This window comes from Hyaena hyaena, unplaced genomic scaffold, assembly GCF_003009895.1.
Source record: "Hyaena hyaena isolate Hyena2069 unplaced genomic scaffold, ASM300989v1 scaffold_700, whole genome shotgun sequence".
Taxonomy (NCBI): domain Eukaryota; kingdom Metazoa; phylum Chordata; class Mammalia; order Carnivora; family Hyaenidae; genus Hyaena; species Hyaena hyaena.
This window is the reverse complement of record NW_024081331.1, coordinates 825,904-847,989: the sequence shown is the minus strand read 5'-3', so window position 1 is coordinate 847,989 and position 22,086 is coordinate 825,904. Positions and strand designations below refer to the sequence as shown.

Sequence of the window (22,086 nt, the reverse complement as noted above, 5' to 3'; positions counted from 1 at the left end):
GCCTGAGTCTGGCTTCTTCTTGTCCAGGGAAGGTTCTAGTCTCTGCCCAGCCTCTGGGGGCTCCCTTCTCCCACCTCAGCCTTCTGACCTACTTTCCCCAGCCAAGCTCTCTTATCTTCCTCCTTTCTGCTTCTGGTCTCTTCGTGATTCTTTCTGCCTTGGTCTCTCTCTTGCTCTCTCTCTCCTGGATAGCCGTTTCTCTGACGCTCCAAAAGCCCTCACCCCTTACCTCTACGGCTCTCTTCTGTGTCCTTCACTCATATCATGCTGGCTGCCCTGGTTTCCTTTGTAGTTTTGTTCCCCTGGCCCACCCCACCCCACACTTGGCTCCATTTCACACTGTCCTTGGCCTTCTTGCTGCAATGCGCGCGCACACGCACACACACACACACGCACACGGAGGAACCCTGCCATGTCGTGTCCTCCAGGGAAGCAGGTCTTGCAACCTTTCTGGACAGCTGGCAGTGGATCCCGCTTGCCTCCACCCCACCCCCACGGTCCTAGGCTCTGGGCAACCTGTCTGGTCCCAGGCATGAGAAGACACTGCCACCCAGTGGTGAGTGTGTGTCATACCACAGGAGGTCACTGGGCATGCTGGGGCAGCTGCAGGAGATGAACAGCGCGGTGGTCCAGACAGACACAGGTCCCTGTGTGCAGACACCATCTTTGTGCTGTTCACTTTCTGTGGTCCGCATATGCGTGTGCACCGAGCGGTGATCACATGCTCTGTACGCTACCCAGGACGGGGACTGCATGACAAGCGTGCCTCAGGACAAACAGCCCCGGTCCTGGCCAGGTTACCATCCAAGTCTGACAAAGGGGAGTGCTGTGAACAAAGGCCTCACGTGGGGAGAAAAATGGCCAGCAAGATAGCTGGCTGTGGCGTGGCTTTGGGAGTCCGGACACCCAGCTTCTGATTCTGTATCTGCAGATGGGACCGCGGCTTGATCTCCTCAGCCTCGGTGTCCTCATATTAAGTGGAATAATGATAATGACCCTTTAAAATGGGCTGCTGTGAGCACCAGAAGGTAAAAAGGCTTCGAAGGCTGAGGTCCCCCATTCATATGATGTGCCTGTCTGATCACCCATTTGTGAAGGAGGAAGCCAGCCTGTTCTGGCCATGCCAGGAAGGGTCCACCACACCCACAAGCCTGCCTGCTTCCCGCGGTGTCTCTCTCTCTCTCTCTCTCTCTCTGTCTCAGAGAGAACATTCACCTGGGCCATGCAGACTGTCGTTCAGTGCAGCACACACAGAGCCTCAGCCCGCAGAAGCCCCCACCCCAGGGACCTAGACTTCCGCCTGACACACATGCGGGGCTCTGGACTTGGCCGCAGACAGCTCTGCCAGGGCATTTTAACCACGGACAGGAGGGGGAAAATACTGCAAGGCAGTGGGTGTGAGGCCGCGGGAGCGGGACGCACATTGGGTCAGGTGCACATGCTGTGACAAGCACCACTAGGTATCCCATTGAGCCCGGGTGCTGTGTGCACAGAGACACAAACCGTGAGGCTGAAGGCATAACCCTGTGGAGACACGATGGCCGGACACTTGGGGACCGAGGGACACTTTTATTCTGTGCAGAGCCTTAGAGGGAGAGGGGCACCCTCTGAAGCCTGAATAACGGACTATTTAAAGCACCCTGAAGTTCTGAGCCTTAGGATGGTGGTGGTCTTGTCACAGGTCGAGGAAAGGTGGCACAGAAAGAGGCTCTGGCCTGTGATCCACTGTCAAGGGCAAGTTCTGAAGTTCCTCTGAGAAGCCTTGAGATCCGCCTCTTGTTGTGGCCTGGGGACAGCTGCCGTGGAGCGCCTCAACCCTGCTCTAGGTCCCTGCTCTCCGCAGCTGTGATAGAAGCTCCCATGTTTTAATGGGGCAGGGGTTTCCTGGAAAGTTCTGTGGGTGGTAATTTTCCTCTCTACTGGGTAACATTCTATGCCCTTTGGGCTTATGAGAGTAGTCATCAAGGATTCACTGTTGTCAATGTGGGGACTTCCCCATGCTCATGAATGAAGGGGACAGGGAGGGGACAGAGGCAGAGTGAAAGGCCACCTGTTCTTCTACCCACTAAGGAAGAGAAAATGGCAAAGGCTACAAGGAAGAGAGGGCATGGGGCTTGTGCATACGGTGCTCCTTTTGTTTCATTCTCACTTCCTCCTCTGTGGGGTCTTTCCTAGGGGTGACAAATCCCTTCCCCTCCTCCTTCAACTCCCTCAACCTCCCCCCACCGCATCCAGCAGGATAACCACTGACTGTTTTTGCTGACCTGCTTTTTTAAAATTTTTTTAAATGTTTTTATTTATTTCTGAGAGAGACAGTGTGAGCAGGGGAGGGTCAGAGAGAGAGGGAGACACAGAATCTGAAACAGCCTCCAGGCTCTGAGCTGTCAGCACAGAACCCAACACGGGGCTCGAACCCATGAACTGTGAGATCATGACCTGAGCCGAAGTCGGACGCTCAACCGACTGAGCCACCCAGGGGCCCCAAGAGTAGTTTTCTTTTAATGTTTATTTATTTTTGAGAGACAGAGAGAGACAGAGCATGAGTAGGGGAGGGGCAGAGAGAGAGGGAGACACAGAATCCAAAGCAGGCTCCAGGCTCTGAGCTGTCAGCACAGAGCCTGATGTGGGGCTTGAACCCATGAACAGTGAGATCATGACCTGAGCCAAAGTCGGACGCTCAACCGACTGAGCCACCCAGGGGCCCCAAGAGTAGTTTTCTTTTAATGTTTATTTATTTTTGAGAGACAGAGAGAGACAGAGCCCAGGAAGGGGAGGGGCAGAGAGAGAAGGAGACACAGAATGCGAAGCAGGCTCCAGGCTCTGAGCTGTCAGCACAGAGCCCCACACGGGGCTCAAACCCACAGACTGCAAGATCATGACTTGAGCCGAAGTTGGATGCTTAACCAGCTGAGCCACCCAGGTGCCCTGAGCAGTTTTTATCCCCCCACATGTTTATTTATTTATTTTAAGAGAGAGCAGGGGAGGGGCAGAGAGAGAGGGAGAGAAAGAATCCAAAGCAGGCTCTCCTCTGTCAGCACAGAGCCTGATGTGGGGCTCCATCTCACCATCCTGAGATCACAACCTGGGCCAATATCAAGAGTCTGATGCTTAACCGCCCACCTCTTAACCACCTGCCACCCAGGTGCCCCACCTCTTTTTTTTTAATTAGCTGAGTAGTTTAGGTTCCAGGGTCTCTTGTAAGGCTGCTGTTACGATGTGGGCCAGGGTGGTGGTCAATGAGAAACTTTGACTGGGATAGAGGATCTGCTTCCAAAAAGCCTCACTCAGGTAGCAGCTGGACAGAGGCTGTAGTTCCTTCTCACGTGGGCCTCTTCATTAAAAAAAAAAAAATGTTTATTCATTTTTGAGAGGAAGACAGACAGAACACGAGCTGGAGAGGGGCAGAGAGACAAGGAGACACAGAATCTGAAGCAGGCTCCAGGCTCTAAGCTGTCAGCACAGAGCCTGATGCCGGGCTTGAACCCACGAACTGTGAGATCAAGACCTGAGCCGAAGTCGGTCACTTAGCTGACTGAACCACCCAGGAGCCCCAGTGGCTGGGCCTCTTCGTAACACTGCTCACCACATAGCAACTGGCTTTCCCAGAGGAAGAGAGTGGCCAGGAAAAAAGCTGCCATGGCTTTAAAATCTAATTTGGAAAGGGATATACTATCACTTCTGCCCTATTCTATTGGTCACACAGAGGTAGCAGGAATCATTGGGGGTCCGTCTTGCTTATGATGGCTTGGCTCTCATGGGGGACCAGTGCCTGAAAGAGAGACAAACCACATGAGGAGAAGGAGGATCTCTGAGTTCTTCCACCCTCAGCCTTTGCAATGGGCCCAACAGCCTCCTCCACTGTCTGCTGTCTAGAAGTTCTGGAGGCCAAACGAGGTCCAGGGCCTTGCCAAGTCAACTGTGTCAGGCAGGAGGCCACGTTGTGCTCATTCAGATCTGGGGTCACATTTGCCACTGTGTCCCCCACCCTTGGCCTGGTCTTCTCATCTCCCTGGGGCAAGGCAGGCCCAGAAAGTTCCCTGCCCCACTTTCCCCAACAGGCAGAGTCATTAGGGTCCAGGCCCAAGCCCCTGCTATTGCCTCCCTACCCCCCACCGAAGGAGGGGAGCAAGCTCCGGTGTCCCTGCTCAGGCCCACCCCCGGGGGGAGTTAGCCCTTTGAAGTGAACGGGGTTGGGGTGGGGATGGCTTCTCGCTGCTCCACTCTGTGGCTGACAGTTTCTTCAAGGCCTGCAGGTGCCATCTGGCTGTGCCCAAGCCAGACCCTGAAATCTGTCTACTCAGCCCTCCCATGGGATGCGGGAGGCCCAGGGACCTCCCTCAGAGTTGCCCAAAGTGGTCATGGATCTAGGGACAATATGGCCGGGGTGGAGGGGGCTCAGCCCTCCAAGACTCTGCTTCCCCAAGAACAGCCCAGGTCACCCCTCCCACACCTCCCCCATCTCCAAACCCTGCCCCCCAGCCCCCTTTGCAGAGGTGTCAGTGGGGCTGCAGATGTTTCTGGTAAGGAGGCCACCACAAGACTGCACCTGTGGCTTCCAACTCTCCTCTCCACAGGCTGCCCTACCCCTTCCTTCTCCAACAGCCTGGTCCCCAACGCTCCACCAGCAGACCACGATGTGCCCCATTTTTCTCCTGCCTTGGCCTCCTCCCCCCTCCCCCCCCCGCCTGGAGACAGAATACAGAAAGCAAAAATAGCTCTCTATCGGGAAGCAGGGGACTTCTGGAAATCCCCATGCTCCATGTTTACAGGCCTCTGATGGAGCAGACAACTTAACTTCAGTTTCTTCTTTTCTAAAACGAGGATGGTAACACCTACCAAAAGGTCTGGCCAGTGCTAATGTACGTGAAAGTGCTTTGAAAACGGAAAATCATGCCGCAGATGTGAGGGATCATGGCGGTGTGAAGCCTCAGAGCCCCAGATGTGATTGTTGGCTTCATAACCCTCTGTCACTGTGGGAGAACACTTCTCTCAGCCATCATCCTGGCGTTTTCTTTTTTTTCCTCTTCTTCTCCTTCTTTTTAAAGTTTATTATTAAAAAGGGGGGGGGGTAGGGAGCCTGGGTGGTTCAGTTGATTAAGCGTCTGACTTCAGCTCAGGTCATGATGTCACAGTTGGTGAGTTCGAGCCCCGTGTCGGGCTCTGTGCTGACAGCTCGGAGCCTGCAGCCTGCTTCAGATTCTGTGTCTCCCTCCCTCATGCCCCTCCCCTGCTCGCACTGTCTCTCTCTCTCAAAAATAAACAAACACTAAAAAAAAAGTTTATTTATTTGTTTATTTTTAAATAATCCCTACCCCCAATGCGGGGCTCAAACTCATGACCCCAAGATCAAGAGTCATGCGTTCTTCCAACTGAGCCATACAGGTGCTCCCATTTTGGCCTTTCTTAATGCAGAGGAGAGGCAGTTGGGTAAGGAGGATAATCCAGGGATTGGGGCCCCAGCAGGTAAGTTGGATCCCAGCTCCAGAAAATAGGGTTACTGGCTCTGTGACTGTCAGCAATTTTCTCTTTCTTTGTCTCTGTCTCTCTCTCTCTCTCTTGTTTTTTAATGTTTATTTATTCTGAGAGAAAGAGACAGAGACAGACAGATAGAACATGAGCAGGGGAGGGGCAGAGAGAGAGGGAGACACAGAATCCGAAGCAGGCTCCAGGCTCTGAGCTGTCAGCACAGAGCCTGACGTGGGGCTCAAACTCACGAACCACGAGATCATGACCTGAGCTGAAGTCAGATGCTTAACCGACTAAGCCACCCAGGCTCCCGGTCAGCAATTTTCTTAAACTCTTTGATCCTAGTTGCCACATCTGTATGATCTAGAAAATAATAATTATGCCCTGTCATTGCTGTGAGGCTTAAATAAAATATATGTTCCTATCAAGCACATGACAGTTTCAATATAAACTTCCTTCCTCTCTCAGGGCACCTGGGTGACTCAGTTGGTTAAGTGTGTGACTTTGGCTCAGGTCATGGTCTCACAGTTCGTGGGTTTGAGCCCCACGTCGGGCTCTGTGCTTACAGCTCAGAGCCTGGAGCCTGCTTCGGATTCTGTGTCTCCCTCTTTCACTGCCCCTCTCCAGCTTGCGCTCTGTCTCTCTTTCAAAAATAAATAAAAATATTAAAAAAAACTCACACAACACTTCCTCTCTCTTCCTGTTATCTTTTCCTGTTTGGAAACCAGAGAGAGAGTCAGGTTCTTGGGGTCTGTTGACTCCTGAGAATCCATCTTAACGGGGTGAGAAGGTCACAGACCCAAGAGCTGGATGGCGTCCCACAGGCCATGGGGTCCGTGACTTGCAAATTGGTGGCCCTAAACTATGTCCAGCCCTTGGAATGCTTCGTTTGACTTACTCAGGGTTAGAACAACAGAAAATTTGTTGCCAACGTTAAAGTTAGGGGCTATTACAGAAATGATTGTTTTTTCCACCTTCCCGTGACATTTTGGTAGAGCCGGCAAGTCTGGGTTCTATATTCTGGTGCAACCTCTCCTATCAACTCAGCTGGAGCTGGGTGGTCTGTGGCTGCCCTCATTAGATGAGGCCGAACCACCTCCCTGCCCCCTGCAGACTTACCTCGGTCTTCAACCCTCCCTACTGTTTACAGCCAGCTTGCTTTCTCGCTTCTATTACCTAGCAGGCTGCTGTAGGTGTTTGCTTTTGTGATCCTTGCTTTCCAGCCATTCATTCAAAAAGTGTCCAACAGCCAGGGGCTGGGGCGTGGAGGGGAGTGCGGGGGAGGACAGGCAGTCAGTGTTAAAGGGTCCAGAGCTTCAGCTGGGGAAGATGAAAAAGTTCTGGAGAGGGATGTATACTAATAATATGAATGTACTTAGTAGTACGAAACTATAGGCTTCAACATGGTTCACATGGTACATTTAATGCTGTGTCTATTTTACCACAACACATTTAGCACCAAAAAATATCAATACGATTCAATATTTTTAAAAAATTTTTAATGTTTATTTATTTTTGAGAGAGACAGACAGAGCACGAGTGGGGGAGGGGCGGAGAGAGAGGGAGACACAGAATCCGAAGCAGGCTCCAGGCTCTGAGCTGTCAGCACAGAGCCTGATGTGGGGCTTGAACTTGTGAATAGTGAGATCATGGCCTCTGCTGGAGTTGGGTGCTTAACCGACTGAGTCACCCAGATGCTCCAATATGATTCAATATTTTTGACAAAGGATTCAACAAGTATTAGGGTCTATGGGGCCCAAGGCACTCTGCTGGGTGCTAAGTCAGACAGACTCACCACTCGAGCCTGCCAGACAGACTCTAAGCAGTAATTTCATAATGATTACGCTTGGACAGTGCTTGTAAGGAAGAGGAAGCACGGGGGACAGGGTGCTCTTACCTTATTAAGGGAAACGAGGGGTCATGTGCGGAGGATGACAAAGCAACAAGATCCAGACACGTGAATCCTGCTGCGGGGTGGTGTGCCCCCTCTCCTCCCCTACCCCTGAAGCACCTGCCTCCAGACCTCTTTGAGAAATCACCTTTGGCCTAAGTAGTCAATAGCCAGGGGCTGTTGACTTTATGTTGACTATTCTTTCACTTATAGCAGAGCCAGATGCTCCCTGATACACGCTTCCCAGGGAAGCCTGTCTTGACCTCCCAGTTGAAATAAAGCTCCCTGTGATAAGATCCCAGCACTCTGGGCTTCTCTTTGGTAGCACTTGTCCAATTGTGATGGCATTATTAATCGTTTAGTGTCTATGACACAAGCCAGAGGAGTGGCCATGTCTTGTCTGGCTTACTTATCATATCCCCAGCACCCACAGAGAGCCTTTTTTTTTTTTTTAATTTTTAATGTTTTATTTATTTCTGAGAGAAAGAGAGAGAGACAGTGTGAGCAGGAGAGGGTCAGAGAGAGAGGGAGACACAGAATCCTAAGCAGGTTCCAGGCTCTGAGCTAGCTGTCAACACAAAGCCCGATGCAGGGCTCGAACCCACGAACTGTGAGATCATGACCTGAGCCAAAGTCTGACGCTTAACCGACTGAGCCACCCAGGCGCCCCAACCCACAGAGTGCCTTGGGCCGGGAAGGCACCTAACACTGGCTGAATAGGGGTGCCTGGCTGCCTCAGTGGGTATGAGCATGTGACTCTTGATCCTGGGGTTGTGGGTTAGAGCCCCACATTGGGTGGAGAGATTACTTAACTTGTTGAATATGTGAATGAGTGGGCAGAACTGGATTAGATCAGGGGTTAGAAGCCTAAATGCCTATTAGGACCTCTGCCAGGTAACGTAAATGAGAAAAGCGGGCTGGCTTCAAACCAGCCTGCAGGAAGGTGACGAAGTCTGAGGAGGACACACACTGTCCCTGTAAGGACAGTCCTTAGAAGTTGCACCTAACACTTGCACTTACATCCATTAACCAAGATTGAGTCATTCAGCCACATCCAGAGGCAAGGGAGGTCGCGATTAAGTGTAATTTAAACCTGGGCAGCCGTGAGCTCAGCGACAAAGGGAGGGTTCTGTGACTAAGGAAGAAAGAGAAAACATTTGAGGGACAACTAAACGTCTATGGAGAGAAATAGTGAAGAGCTGAAGAATGAACACAGGTTTCCTAGATTAGCGGTTCTCAAAGTGTAGCCATGGGGTCCCTGAGACCCTTGCAGGGAGATTTTGAGGTCAAGCTACTTTCATAAAAATAATAGGAAATTTTTGGCTTTTGTCACTATGTTGATATTCCAATGATGTTGCAAAAGCAATCTGGGCTAGACCGCTGCCTTAGCACAAAACAAGGGAGCCAAGCCAAACCATTGTGTTCTTCACCACATTTGCAGCAAAAAAAAAAAAAAAAGAAAGAAAGAAAGAAAAGAATAAAAATACTAATGCCAGTTTCACTTGAGAATGTCTCTGATGAGCAGCGAATATTAATTTTATTGACTCTCAAAGCTTGAGTATACTGTGTTATAAAACGAGAGTAGCACAATGCTTTTCTGCTACAAATGAATCACAATGTTGTCTCAGGTTAGAAGCGCCTGCGTTAATTGTTGGAGTTGCAAGCTCAACTAGCCACTTTTTTTAGGGAAAGGGCATGGTCACCTGTGCGTATTTACACGCTCACTCAGGCTGCTGTGAGGAGGATGGCCTAAGAGGAAGACAGAATGGGGAGGCCAGGAGGCCAGTGAGGAGACAAGAGCTGCTGTCCAGGCACACAATGGTGATAGCACCGGGCACGCGATGGCAGTAGTGGGGCCGAGTGACTTGGAGAGGCTTCTGAGATAGTTCGAAGGTAACATCCACGGGAAATGGTAAATAAACACATGGGAGGGGGTGGATGAAGGAGTCGGAGATTACACCCAGATTGTCTGGCGCGAGTTGGTGGCAAAGCCCTGGCTGAGCGGGGGACTTGTGGGCGAAATATCGGTCTGGATGGTAGTCGGAAGCAGGTGATAAGTGCAGCTTGGGACGCGTTGGGTTTGCTCTGCGTGGTGAGCATCCAAGTGGAGATGTCCAATGGGCGGATGGATCTACACGTCCGGAGCTCAAGGGAGACCTGAGCAGAGGAGCATTCGAGGGATGGCCAGAGACAAAGGCCCAGAGGAAAAGGGTCTGGTCCATGGTCACTCTGGGAGTCACTCCTCGGTCTCAGGTTCCTCTCAGCCCAGGCCCTCTCTGTCACGCTCAACCACCTATAATCCCTCTGGTGTCTCCCCCTCCCCCTCCCGCTGAACAAATGCCCTCAGGGCCCTGGAGCAGGGAGCTGTTTGGAGCTTACCAGAAATACCCTCTGTGCCCGCCCTCCACTACCCTCCCCCTCCTTTCCCTGAAGCCCAAACTCCACTGCGTTATCATTGATGCAAGCTTTTTCTTGTTATGCAATGAGAAGTGCGGTGACACTGTGCTCCAACCTCTTCTCTTAACTTTTTCCCTTGACTTTGGCATTGTCACTGTGACATCTTCCCCAAGAGGCAGGGGGTGGGGACCCCAGCCCCACATGGTGACGTTGGGGGCTGGCCCAGGCCTGGGGTGTGGAGGAGCCTCACCACTGGGCTTCCTGTCTTTCCGTTTACATATACATACATTTCTGCAGAAGTAACAAGCGCTCTCGCTCTCGCTCTCACTCTCCGGGGTGGGCTCCTGTGGCAGAGCGCCCAGCCTTCACGTAGACATACCTGTGCGAGAAGCCGGAGGGGAAGAAAGACAGAGACCCGCAGGTAAGATGGACAGACTCAGGTCTGTGCCTTTCCACTGGTCTGGGAAGGGGAGGGGAACATGGCAGATGCGCTGGAATGTTCTGGACTCCCAGTCCTCTGGCCACAATGCTGGCCACCTTCTCTGTGTTTCACACGGGAACTGGGAGCTTCAAGAGGCCGGGGACCAACTTCTCTCTGCATCCCCACTGTGTGCAGCTCAAGGCCTCCGGGCAGAAGGCGCTCCTCAGAGGGGTGCTAAGCTGGATTGCAAGATCAGAGAAGACATGGAGACTTGAGGCCACACCGGGCTGAGAAAGGCTGTGGGAGGCAACAAGTCAAGAGGGTGCTGGAGGAGATGAAGATAGGAAAAGAGGAAACAGAGAGAAAAGAGGAAAGAAGGGGTGGGAAAAGAATAGAAGGAGTAAATACATGCTAAGGAGGAAGGATGCCTATTGAAAAAAATGGAAATGAAAAGAGGCAACAAAGAAAAAGCAAGAAAATGAGTAAAGAGAAGTAGAATCTGGTCTAGAGGCAATTCTCCCAAAATCAATTTTCCCAGAGATGCAGTTTCCCAAAATTCACACCAGTAGCCTTGGCAGCATTTCATACGCCTTGTGATTGGGGTAGCCTCCTTTAAGTATCTTTTCTGTCTGTATGTCTTTCTCCATTTTTGTCTACTTTGGGGCATTTTTAGGACTTTTGAACACTATGTCCCTTTTCATGAGCTTTTTTTAAAGGATTAACAAAATTCTCAAAAAGAGTTGAAACTGAGCTCTTAGGTACGCAGTACTCTAAAAGTGACAGATACACATTTTTCGCTAAGCACGTCATGAGAAAAACTCGTTCTAAGAAATTAGTTTTAGATGTCTCTGTTGCCTAGAAAAGGAGGCTATGGGGTTTAGAAAAGGATCTGTAGGTCCTGGGCTTGGTAGTGTGTGTGTATGGGGGAGGGGGCTCCAGGAGGTGGTGGTACCCCTCAGATGGGTACAACTCCCACGCCCCACCTGCACCCTCTCTGTCCTTTTCCCTCTCCTGAGACCTCTGTGGCCTTGTGCCACTGTCCCCCAAGTGTCCTCTACTTTCTCTTCTAGACTTGTTCTGGGAGAGGGACCTGCTCGGCCAGATTCCTCACAACAGAAAGGCCTCACTATTGCGAATTCACAAGATTTCGCTGTGGGTGGGACAGCTCTTCCTGAACGTCCCGTTCTCGTGGGGCAAAAGTTTAGGGGCGCAAGGCTAAGAGTAGAACCTGACGGGGGAGATTGCTCCGTTTCTTATTTTGACAAAACCATTTCTGGTGCTGTGTTAGATTCTGTCGGCTCATACAAAATGGCCGCCCTCTCAACCGCAGATGAAAGTGTTCCCAGAGGACCGGGTCAGAGAGGACTCCTGACATGATTTCCCTCTTTCACTTTGTGGGGGGCACTTATATAGAAGAGGTCTACCTCGGAATAGGAGCATCACCGAACGGTTCTAGGCAGAAGCTTTGCAGCGTCTTAGGCCCCGATCCTGGCCATCGTGGTAAGGTGGCAATGAGGAGGGTTCAGTAGACCGAGAGCCTTGCGCATTTTGGACACTCAATGTCCAAATGAATTAACTCAATGTCCAAATGAATGAATTAACTCTGAAGAGGGTGGGTGCTGGGAGGGGGCAGACGGGGGCCTGGGTTTGTAGGGCTCTAAGGGTGAGCTCTGTTCCACACATTTTGGGGGATATGGGAGGAAGAGAGAGGGCAGGCTCCCCCCACGTGGGCGTCTGAGGCAAAGGAGAGGATGGCAGAGGTTGCAGCCATTCAACCACAAGGGTCCCTGAGAGGGTCATGGCCTCTAGGAAGTTTATATGAAGCCAGTGAGCAGAAGAGAGGTGTATGTGGTGGTGGTGGGGGGGCATGGTGGTGGGGGGCACATCCCGCGGCGGTGGGGCTTGAGGGGCTGCCTGGGGGCTCTGGGGGGAAGATGAAAGTGTCTGTGGAATCATAGACTGTTGCTGCGGTGGGGCTGTGCCCTCTTCCTCTCCCCAGTCTCGCTCCTCATCCCATCTGGGGGGCCAGGGCCGGGGCAACAGGAACCTCAAGGGCTCTGAGAGTTTGTGAGTGTGTGTTGCCATTTTGGTCTCATGGTTCTCTTGGTCTCTTTTGATCTTTTTTGGGTCTACTGCTCTGGGCATGTGTCTTGCCTTCCAGAATGTCTTCATCTCTTTCCCTCCGACTCGGCCTGGTTTGTAGAGCCCTGGGCTTGGTGTGGGAGGGGGGATCGTGTGAAGTGTAGCAGCCGCTTTAATGAGCTGCTCTGGGTCTCTCCCTACTGCCCTCTTTCCCTCTCATCCTCAGTCACCCTCCCTTGGGGCCTCTGTGTGTGTCTTGGAATCTGTCCTTGGTCCACCCTGCAGCCATCGCCCTCCCTCCACCTTCGGCTCCAGGCTGTGCTCTGCAGGCTCCCTTCACATCAAAGCTTGTTGAAAGCTGCTTTCCTGCCCGAGGTCTGGATGCCTGTTTACAGGCAAGAAGGGGCTAGAGCTTAGTGGCAGCTGGAGGCGGAGATGAAAAAGGAGGAGAGGGAAGGGGCGCTCTGGGCAAGACCCGCAGAGCCAGAACTGGTTCCTGGTATATGAGGCCGAGAGGAAGAGAGAGACAGATGCGGGTAGTTGAAGACAGGAGGCATCCGTGTGGACAGGCACAGAGACAGAAATGCACAGATGTGAGCAGAGAAATGAGGAGAGAGAGAGAGAAAGAGGGGGAGGGAGGGAGAGATGCCAGGGCCTGGGGGACGAGCAAGCCCTCCCAGCCTCTCTCAAGTGGCTCTGGTGTACAGGATGCTACTGTACTGGGGCAGAGCACCTCTGGGGGGGATGAGGATGTGGGAATCAAAAGCCAGCTCTCTGGGGTGGCAGCGGAAGCCCAAGTCACCAGAGCGAGCAGCAGCTGGAAACCCAAAGCCTCCTCCACCGAGCTGAACCCTGGTTGAGTTGGCACAGCATGGGAGGCAGGGGTGGCCCTCTGCTCAGACCCTAGGATCGTGGGGAAGGAGACATGACCGCCATATGGGGAAGGGTCAAGAATATCCCTAGCCTTCCCTAGGCATCTATGCTGAATTTACACCCCAGGGGGCGGAAATCCCAGACACTCCTTTACTCTCTGCTCACCGAGGACAGTGACAGTGAGTCGGGGGTTAGGGGACAGCGGGAACTGATCTCAAATATACTGTGCTCTTCCGCAGCCTTCCCTTAGCACCTCTGCGCCCCATGCTCACTTGTAAACAACTACGCCCATGACCAGCCTCTTTCCTCCTTTTCTGGAAACCTTCTTGATCTCTTCACTTCCTATTTCTCTGGCTAAAAAAAAAAATTCGATAGGGGTGCCAGTCTGGCTCAGTCAGAATAGCATGCAAGTCTCGATCTCCGGGTCACAGGTTTAAGCTCCACGTTGGGTGTAGAGGTTACTAAAAAAAGAAACAACCTTAAGAAAAAATTCTATCAAGCCCCTACCTTGTGTTACTGGGGCATTCCTCTTTCAGGCAGATGGAGTGACTGGAGAAGCCTCTTTTATTTATTTTCCTATGTTCTCCCAAACCTCATTAGGAGGCCCACGACCCCAGTGCCCATCTGAATACCGCATCCCTCTCATGGGTCAGTGCCCAACAGGAAACAGAATCTGCCTCAGGTGGCTTAAAGACTGCAGGAAGGGGGTTATTCGTAGAGGTGTGAAGAGGGAACCAGCCAGCACCGGGAGGCACACAGGCAGGGGCCTGAAGGGGCAGGAGTGAAATGGTGTTTCTGGAACCCAGTGAGGGTTTGGGCTGTGGATGAAGGGCCACCTGACACAGGAGCTATGGCTGGGCATGGGGAGAGGAAGGGGGCGGGAGGGAGAAAAGCCATTGCCAAAAAGTCTGCCGCAGTAGGAAGAGAGTAGGAAAAATACCCCAACCTCTTTCCTTGACCCTCCCATCTCCTGTGGGTGCTTCCCATTGGCCAGCCCCAACTAGTAGCTGGAAGACAAGGGAGCCTGGGAGGTACAGTCTGCCGAGGTTGGCCTCCTTGCAGACAGTGGGGCAGAGAGGATGGAGAGTGCTCAGGGGTGGGTGGCGCACAAGAATAGGCAGCATGGGTTGGATGACTTGGCTTCATCCAGGCCAGGGTTAGGTGTGGACACGTACTTAATGACTCACTTTGTTTTATTTTATTAAAAAAATTTTTTTAATGTTTTTTTAATTTATTTCTGAGAGAGAGACACACAGCGTGAGCAGGGGAGGGTCAGAGAGAGAGGGAGACACAGAATCCGAAACAGGCTCCAGGCTCCGAGATGGCTGTCAGCACAGAGCCCGACGCGGGGCTTGAACCCACAAACTGTGAGATCATGACCTGAGCCAAAGTCAGTCGCTTAACCGACTGAGCCACCCAGGTGCCCTTTAAATGACTCACTTCAGTAACAACATGTTGAGTACAGAAAGAAGAAATCAGTGATTTTCCCTCCTCCAATTCAATTCGGTGTTAACCAAACACATCCTGAGTCCCACCCCAAGTCCCAGAGCTGGCTGGACTATCATCTGTAAGAGATCAAGCTGTGAGGGAGGGGGAGATGGGAACCCAAATCAGGGTACCATGAGGTAGAAGGTGGAACATGCCCTCGAGGGTGTCACCTGGGTGCTGTTTCAGACTGGGCAGCCAGCTACAGAGCTCAGACAGCAAAGGCTGGACAGAGCGGGGAGGGAGAGAGTGGGTTGGGGCGGGGGTACTGGGTGAGGGGGAAAGAAAGACACGTCTGGATGCAGGATCTCATCTCACCAGCTCTGGACCAGGTTCATGCTGGCAGTGCTCCCAAGGCAGCCACTTTTCTGAGGCCCGGGGAGCTCAAAGATATGAGAGCCAGGTTCTTGCCCTGCCTTCCAGACGTTATCTTCCTCCAGTCTCCACTCCCTCCATGTCATCTGGTCCCCTTCCTAAAGCTCTACAGAGACCATGTCACATCTCTGCTCAAAACTCAGCAGTTCCTCCCCGTCACCTCCAGAACCAAGCCCTGACCTTGCAGCCTACCTGTCCAGACTCCTGATCAGGCCTCCAGGCCATTCCCACATCCCACCACTTCCCTCCCTGAGCCCCCTCTACACTCCGGCCCAGAGCACAGCCCTGCAGCCTGACACTGCCTGACACCCCCCGCCACCCCCGCCCTCCGGCGGTGGGGTGCCCCTCCCCTTTCCCTTCCATCTAACTCACAGTTTGCAGACTTGAGCCCCTGCCAGTGACTGAGGGGTTTGTGAAAACACAGCCAGCCAGACCCACCCCCAGTTTCTGATTCAGCACCCCCAGGTCTGGGGTGGGGCCTGAGAATTTGCGTTTCTAACAAGCTGGTAGGTGAGGCTGGCAGTGGCTTGCTCGGGACCACACTGAGAGTCATCGGTCTAACCTACTGCTGCCTATGGTGCAGGGGCCATTCCGAGCCTGTCTAGGACCCTCCCGGCCCCCCTCCCCCTGGTCTTAACCATCTCAGGTGCTCACAGACACCAACTCTGAAATAGCACTTTTCTGCTTTTCCTCAGAGTCCTTACAGGGCTGGTCTGCTAGTGAGCAGAAAGTTACCCTCTGCTCCGTCTCTCCCTCATCCCACACACCACACCGGCTCCAAGTCCCGGGAATTTTCCCTCCAATGTGCTCCTCAAGGCAGTCTTTTTTTTCCACGTTTCCATAGTTCTGAGTTGTCTGAGTTCAGGCCTGTCTTCTCTCACCAGGATTGTCGCAATTCTGCCTCTTGTGCTCAGCCTCCTCCGCTTGCCTTTCTCAGAGATGCTGAAGTGGTCCATTCTGCAAACCGAATCATCCTTTTTTTTTTTTTATAACAACTTAAAAAAAATATTTTTAATGTTTATTTATTTTTTGAGAGAGAGGTGAGATGGAGCGCGAGTGGGGGAGGGACAGAGAGAGAGGGAGACACCGATTCTGAAGCAGGCTCCGGGCTCTGAGCTGTCAGCACAGAGCCTGATGTGGGGCTGTGAGATCATGACCTGAGCCTAAGCTACCCACTTAACCGACTGAGCCACCAAGGTGCCCCAACAACTTTTTTTTTTTTAAATGTTTATTTATTTTTGAGAGACAGTGAGACTGAGCATGAGCAGGGAAGGGGCAGAGAGAGAGGGAGACGCGGAATCTGAAGCAGGCTCCGGGCTGTCAGCACAGAGCCCATTGCGGGGCTGGAAGCAATGAGATCATGCCCTGAGTGGAAGTTGGACGCTTAACCAACTGAGACACCCAGGCACATCCCAAATCGTGTCCTTCTTGACCTAAAATCCTTTACTGGCTCCCTAGTGCCCAGGATCATGGCCTAGCATCCCAGCATAGCATTCAAGGACCTTCATGACCTGGACTGGTCCCCTTTGTCTCCCCCCCATCAATTTGCCACCTTCTCTGTGAATCCTTTCTTGATTCCACTTGGCAGAGAACCCATTCCCCACCTGTGCACAGCATTGTGTGGTGTGTACTGGGGGATGTCTGTTTGGAAGTATGAAGTTTAGGGGCACCTGGGTGGCTCAGTCGGTTAAGCATCCGACTTCAGCTCAGGTCATGATCTCACGATTTGTGAGTTTGAGCCCCACATTGGGCTCTGTGCTGACAGCTCAGAGCCGGGAGCCTGCCTTGGATTCTGTGTCTCCCTCTCTCTCGGCTCCTCCCCTGCTCACACTCTATCTCTTTCTCTCAAAAATTAAAAAAAAAAAAAATTAAAAAACTAACAAAAAAGAAGTATGAGGTCCCTGGCTTGGTTGTATGGGTGAGATTGCATAATGCCCTGTGTGCCTCAGGCCCAATATATGCCTGCTGACGAATGATTATTATTTCCCTCAGGCCCTGACCTCTGTGCCAGGAAGGCCCAGGTCCTTGCCTGCCTCAGCAAGGCCACAATGAATCGAGGAGCCGCTTTTAGACACCTGCTCCTGGTGCTGCAGTTGGGTGAGTGCTGAGACTTGGGGTCCCAGCGGGAGGAGGGGCTGATTGGGAAATGCAAAGGTGAGGGGATAGGGTGGAGGCGGGGCAGCAACAGCCTTGAGGCCTGACCTCCTCCTTTTCCACCTAGTGTTGCTCTCAGCGGTCACTCAGGGAAAAGAAGTGGTGCTGGGGAAGGCAGGGGGCACAGTGGACCTGCCCTGCCAAGCATCTCAGAATAAGATCATGGCCTTTAACTGGAAACGTTCTTCCGAGAAGATCAAGATTCTGGCACTTCACATGAACTCCTTTGTCAGCTCCTTGGTTACAGGTAGAATGGCCCAGCTCCTCATCGGGGGAGGAAAACTCCATGACTTGAACATCCTTGGTGTCAGAGTCTGGCTTCTAGTAAGCTCTGATCCCAGGGGGTTGGGGTTGACAGAGACTCAGGTCCACTCTCTCAGTCCAGAGTTTCCCTATGCGCACTTGCAGGTGGCTGAGGGAATGGGTTTTGGTGCTCTATTATCAGTTCAGAATTTTAATATGCATGGACTCATTTTAATGGATATTAGAAAACTATCATATAAAACCTATAATTTCATGAATTCTATTGCTACCGACCCATAATGATATGTTGTTTACTTCCATTAAAAGCAACAGAAAGATTTTTTTCGAACTTGTAAAGTAAAAAGAATTAAGATCTCAATACTTCTTAAGAAGTATCTTGCAATTTTTTTGCAATAGAGGAGTTGTATTCTCACGTTAAGGTTTGCTCTCATGCGCTTCTTTAAATAATTCTTCTTTCTTGTATGTTTGGCCTCTAAATTCAACAATTTTGAAGAGAAGCATCATATGAGAAAAACCTCACCAGCATGAAATGTATTTTTGTAAATATATATATACGTGTGTGTGTGTGTGTGTGTGTGTGTGTGTATATACATACATATATATATATATATATATTATTTATTTATTTTGGCAGGATAGAGAAAGAGAGAGGGAGTGAGAATCTCAAGCAGGCTCCATGTTGTCAGCAGAGACTCCGATGCATGGCTCGAACCCAGGAACCATGAGATAGATCATGACCTGAGCCAAAACCAAGAGTTAGATGCTTAACTAACTGAGCCATCCAGGCACTCCTGTAAATATATTTTTTAAAAGTTTATTAGATTTAACATTGTTTGCATTTCATTGCTTATTTTTATGATATTTAGGTTTTTTTAATAAAGATTTTATTTTTAAGTAATCTCTACACCCAACCTGGGGCTTGAACTCAACCCCAAGTCGTGAGTTGCATGATCCACTGACTGAGTCAGCTAGGTGCCCCTCTTTGCTTATTTTTAACCACTTACTAATTATGAAAATTTTAACATATATAAAAGTAGAATAATTATATAATGAACCCCCACATATCATACTCAGCTTCAACAATTATCAATTCATGGTCAGTTAATGGTTACCTTTCATATGCTCCCCCAATGCCCCACCACATTATTTTATAGCAAATACCAAACACGGTATCATTTAATCTGTAAATACTTCAGTATGTATCTCTAGAATGTAATGACTCTTTTTTTACATTTAAAAAAAAATGTTTCTTTATTTTTGAGAGAGAAAGATAAAGTGCAGGTGGGGGGGGTAGAGAGGCAGAGAGAGAGGGAAACACAGAATTTGAAGCAGGCTCCAGGCTCTGAGCTATCAACACAGAGCCTGATGTGAGGCTTGAACTCATGAGCCATGAGATCATGACCTAAGCCAAAGTTGGATACTTAATCAACTGAGCCACCCAGGCACCCCGTAAAATGTGATGATCCTTTAAAAACATATCCACAAAACCCCCAGAAACAAATGAAAAAGCATAACCACAGTTTCATGATTACCCATTAAAAATTAAAAGTAATCCCTTACTGATGATAAATATCAAGTCTGTGATCAAATTCTCCCAATTGCCTCAAAATATTATTTTTACATTTGGTTTATTTGAAGCAGAATCCAGATGAAAAGGTATGCATGATATTTGATTAGTATGTCCCTCAAATCCCTTTGAATTTATGTATTCACTCCCTCATGTTTTTTTTTTTACCTCTTGCAACTCATTGGTTGAAGAAACTAGGCAATTGTCCTGTGGAGTATTGCATATTTGAATAGGAACTGGCTACATTCCCATGGTGTCATTTAACACCATGTTCCTCTGGCCCTTGGATCTTCTATAGATTGATGATTAAATCCAGAGACTCAGTCAAGTTCATAATTAACTTTTTGATAAGACCACCTCATAGGTAGTGTTTTATACTACCAATTTCATCACATCAGAAGCTATGTGATATAACATTCTCTTTCTGCTATTAAGATTAATTAATTGATAGGTTCAAGTGTTAGCTTTAAGTGATAATAATAATAATATTGTCTTTATTTTTTTTAAATAGTTGCCTTCTGTTTATGTCAAATGATATGGACTGTCTGTTTATTATAGTGATATAAATTTTTCTTTTAAAATAAATTTATGTAGGGGCTTCTGGGTGGTTCAGTTGGTTAAGCATCTGACTTCAGTTCAGGTCATGATCTCACAGTTCTTGGGTTCAAGACCCATGTTGGGCTCTGTGCTGACAGCTCAGAGCCTGGAGCCTGCTTCAGATTCTATGTCTCCCTTTCTCTCTGCCCCTCCCCTGCTCATGTTCTGTCTCTCTGTCTCTTTCAAAAATAAACAAACATTAAAAAACTAAAAATAAAATAATAAAATGAAATAAAACAAATTTATGTAGGGGTGGCTGGGTGGCTCAGTCAGTTAAGCATCTAACTTCAGGTCAAGTCACAACTTCATGGTTCATGAGTTCAAGCCCCATGTAGGGCTCTGTGCTGACAGCTCAGACTGGAGCCTGCTTTGGATTCTGTCTCTCTCTCTCTGCCCCTCCCGCACTCACACTCTGTCTCTCTCAAAAATAAACATTTTACAACTTTAATAAAAATAAATAAAATTAATTTATTTAATCTCAAAAAGCAAATGCATTTAAAGATGTTACATTAATAGGACAGTAGATTTGGACAAAATCATGTGTAAAATATGTGAATGACTGAAGTCTGGGAACTATGACTCGAGTCCAAGACTTAGATTTTACTAGTAAGGAAACTGAGACCCAGGGAGAAGTCCCTGCCCTGAGTTTGTGCCCCATGAGAGGCAGGACTAGGACTGGGGGTAGAGCTTTGGTCTTTCAGCTTTCAGGCCTAGCTCCCCTGTGGAAAGTTATCCTCAGTGCAATCAAACCTGAATTGGTTACAGTGCATAGAAAACCACCTTTGTTGGAAACGAATGTCTCCTCTTCTTGCCTCTCTGTCCAGTGGGAGGAAGTCCTCTGTTTTTGCCAAGGGGATTCTTGCTGGGCTCCTAGAGAGTTCAGACACCCATGTCCACATTTCATGTGTGGATATGAAGAAAAAGGGGGATATTGGGCTGGATCTTTATGGACCCGAAGCCATTCCCTAAAATTAACAAAACCCCCAATCCCTGATCCCTTTCTGATAAAGACACACCAAGCAGAAATCAGCAGGCTTAGCAGGTAAACTGCCCTTTGCCTGTCCACGTTGTCTCCCTCAAATAGCTGTTTAAAGAGGAGTCTATGATCAAACTAACCTGTGTCCTCCCCTGGCCTCTGAGATCCTGGTGCCCATTATGTAATTTTCATCCTTGGGCAGAGCTCAGAACAACTCCCACAAACTCAGCAAGTGATTTTCTTGCCCTAGAATTTTATTCTGCTAGGTTTCTTGAAATAAGCAGACTTTCAGCTGAGACTTTATTTTTATTAATTTCAAAGTAAAGTGATTTGAAAAAGTAATACAGGTACATGGTAAACATTTAAAACCATCCAAATGATATGCAATATGTTAAGAACAAAATTCAGCTGAGTACATTTGAAGATCTAATTGGCTTTATTCAATGATTCATAAATTGGGCAGCATCCCATCTAACAAACAGAAAAGGATCTCCAAAGAACTGTAGAAAGGAAAGGCTTTTAGAGGCAGAAAATGGGTTGGAAAAGGAAGATTGTTAGCAAAGAGTGGGTTGTTTCAGGCAAGATCACCTGCATAAGGGCATGGAGGAGGTCTATCAGGAAGATTTCCTCACTTGTGCAGACCAGGTAATTCCATATTGATTCATTAAAGGTTATGTTCCTGGGAGAAACTGAAATTGCAATTAGGTTAGGTATTAGGTCTTGGTTTGCTGATGTGGGAGTTAGCATAAGGGACCCCATTTTAAGCATATTGGCTCTTTTTTTTAAATAGTTTATTGTCAAGTTGGTTACCATATAACACCCAGTGCTCATCCCCACAAGTGCCCTTCTCCATGCCCATCACCCCCCTTCCCCTCCCCGCCACACCCATCAGTCCTCAGTTTGTTCTTGGCATTCAAGAGTCTCTCATGGTTTGCCTCCCTCCCTCTTCTCCCCTATTTCCCCCCTTCTCCCCCCCCACCACGGTCCTCTGTTAAGTTCCTCCTAATCCTCCTATACGTTCAAACATATGGTAGTTGTCCTTCACTGCCTGACTTATTTAGCTCAGCATAACACCCTCAAGGTCCATCCATGTTGCTACACATGGCCAGATTTCATTCTTTCTCATTGCCATGTAGTATTCCATGGTATAGATAAACCACATCTTCTTGATCCTTTATGTCCATTGATCCACACTTAGGTTCTTTCCATGTTTTGGCTATTGTTGAGAGTGCTGCTATGAACATTGGGGTACATGTGCCCCTAGGCATCAGCACTCCTGTATCCCTTGGGTAAATTCCTAGCAGTGCTACTGCTGGGTCCTAGGGGAGTTCTACTGTTAATTTTTTGAGGAAACTCCACAGTTTTCCAGAGGGGCTGCACCAGTTTACATTCCCACCAACAGTGTAGGAGGGTGCCCATTTCTCCACATCCTCGCCAGCATCTAGAGTCCTCTGATTTGCTCATTGTAGCCACTCTGACCAGTGTGAGGTGGTATCTCAGTGTGGTTTTGATTTGTATTTCCCTGATGAGAGATGCTG

At 49.5% G+C, this 22,086-nt stretch overlaps 1 protein-coding gene across 2 annotated transcripts in view; it reads left to right on the top strand.

Moving 5' to 3' along the window:
- Window positions 1-10,051: 10,051 nt before the first annotated feature.
- The window catches only part of CD4 (CD4 molecule), a 52,059-nt gene continuing 40,024 nt past the window's right edge, over window positions 10,052-22,086 (top strand). For both annotated transcript variants that reach the window (XR_005525582.1, XM_039217577.1), the window contains exons 1-3: window positions 10,052-10,175; window positions 16,983-17,087; window positions 17,212-17,391. Coding sequence is in view for 1 of the 2 variants with exons in the window: in XM_039217577.1 (XP_039073508.1) it covers window positions 17,039-17,087; window positions 17,212-17,391 (229 nt within the window). In the remaining variant the exon portion in view is untranslated. The remainder of the gene's footprint in view (window positions 10,176-16,982; window positions 17,088-17,211; window positions 17,392-22,086) is intronic.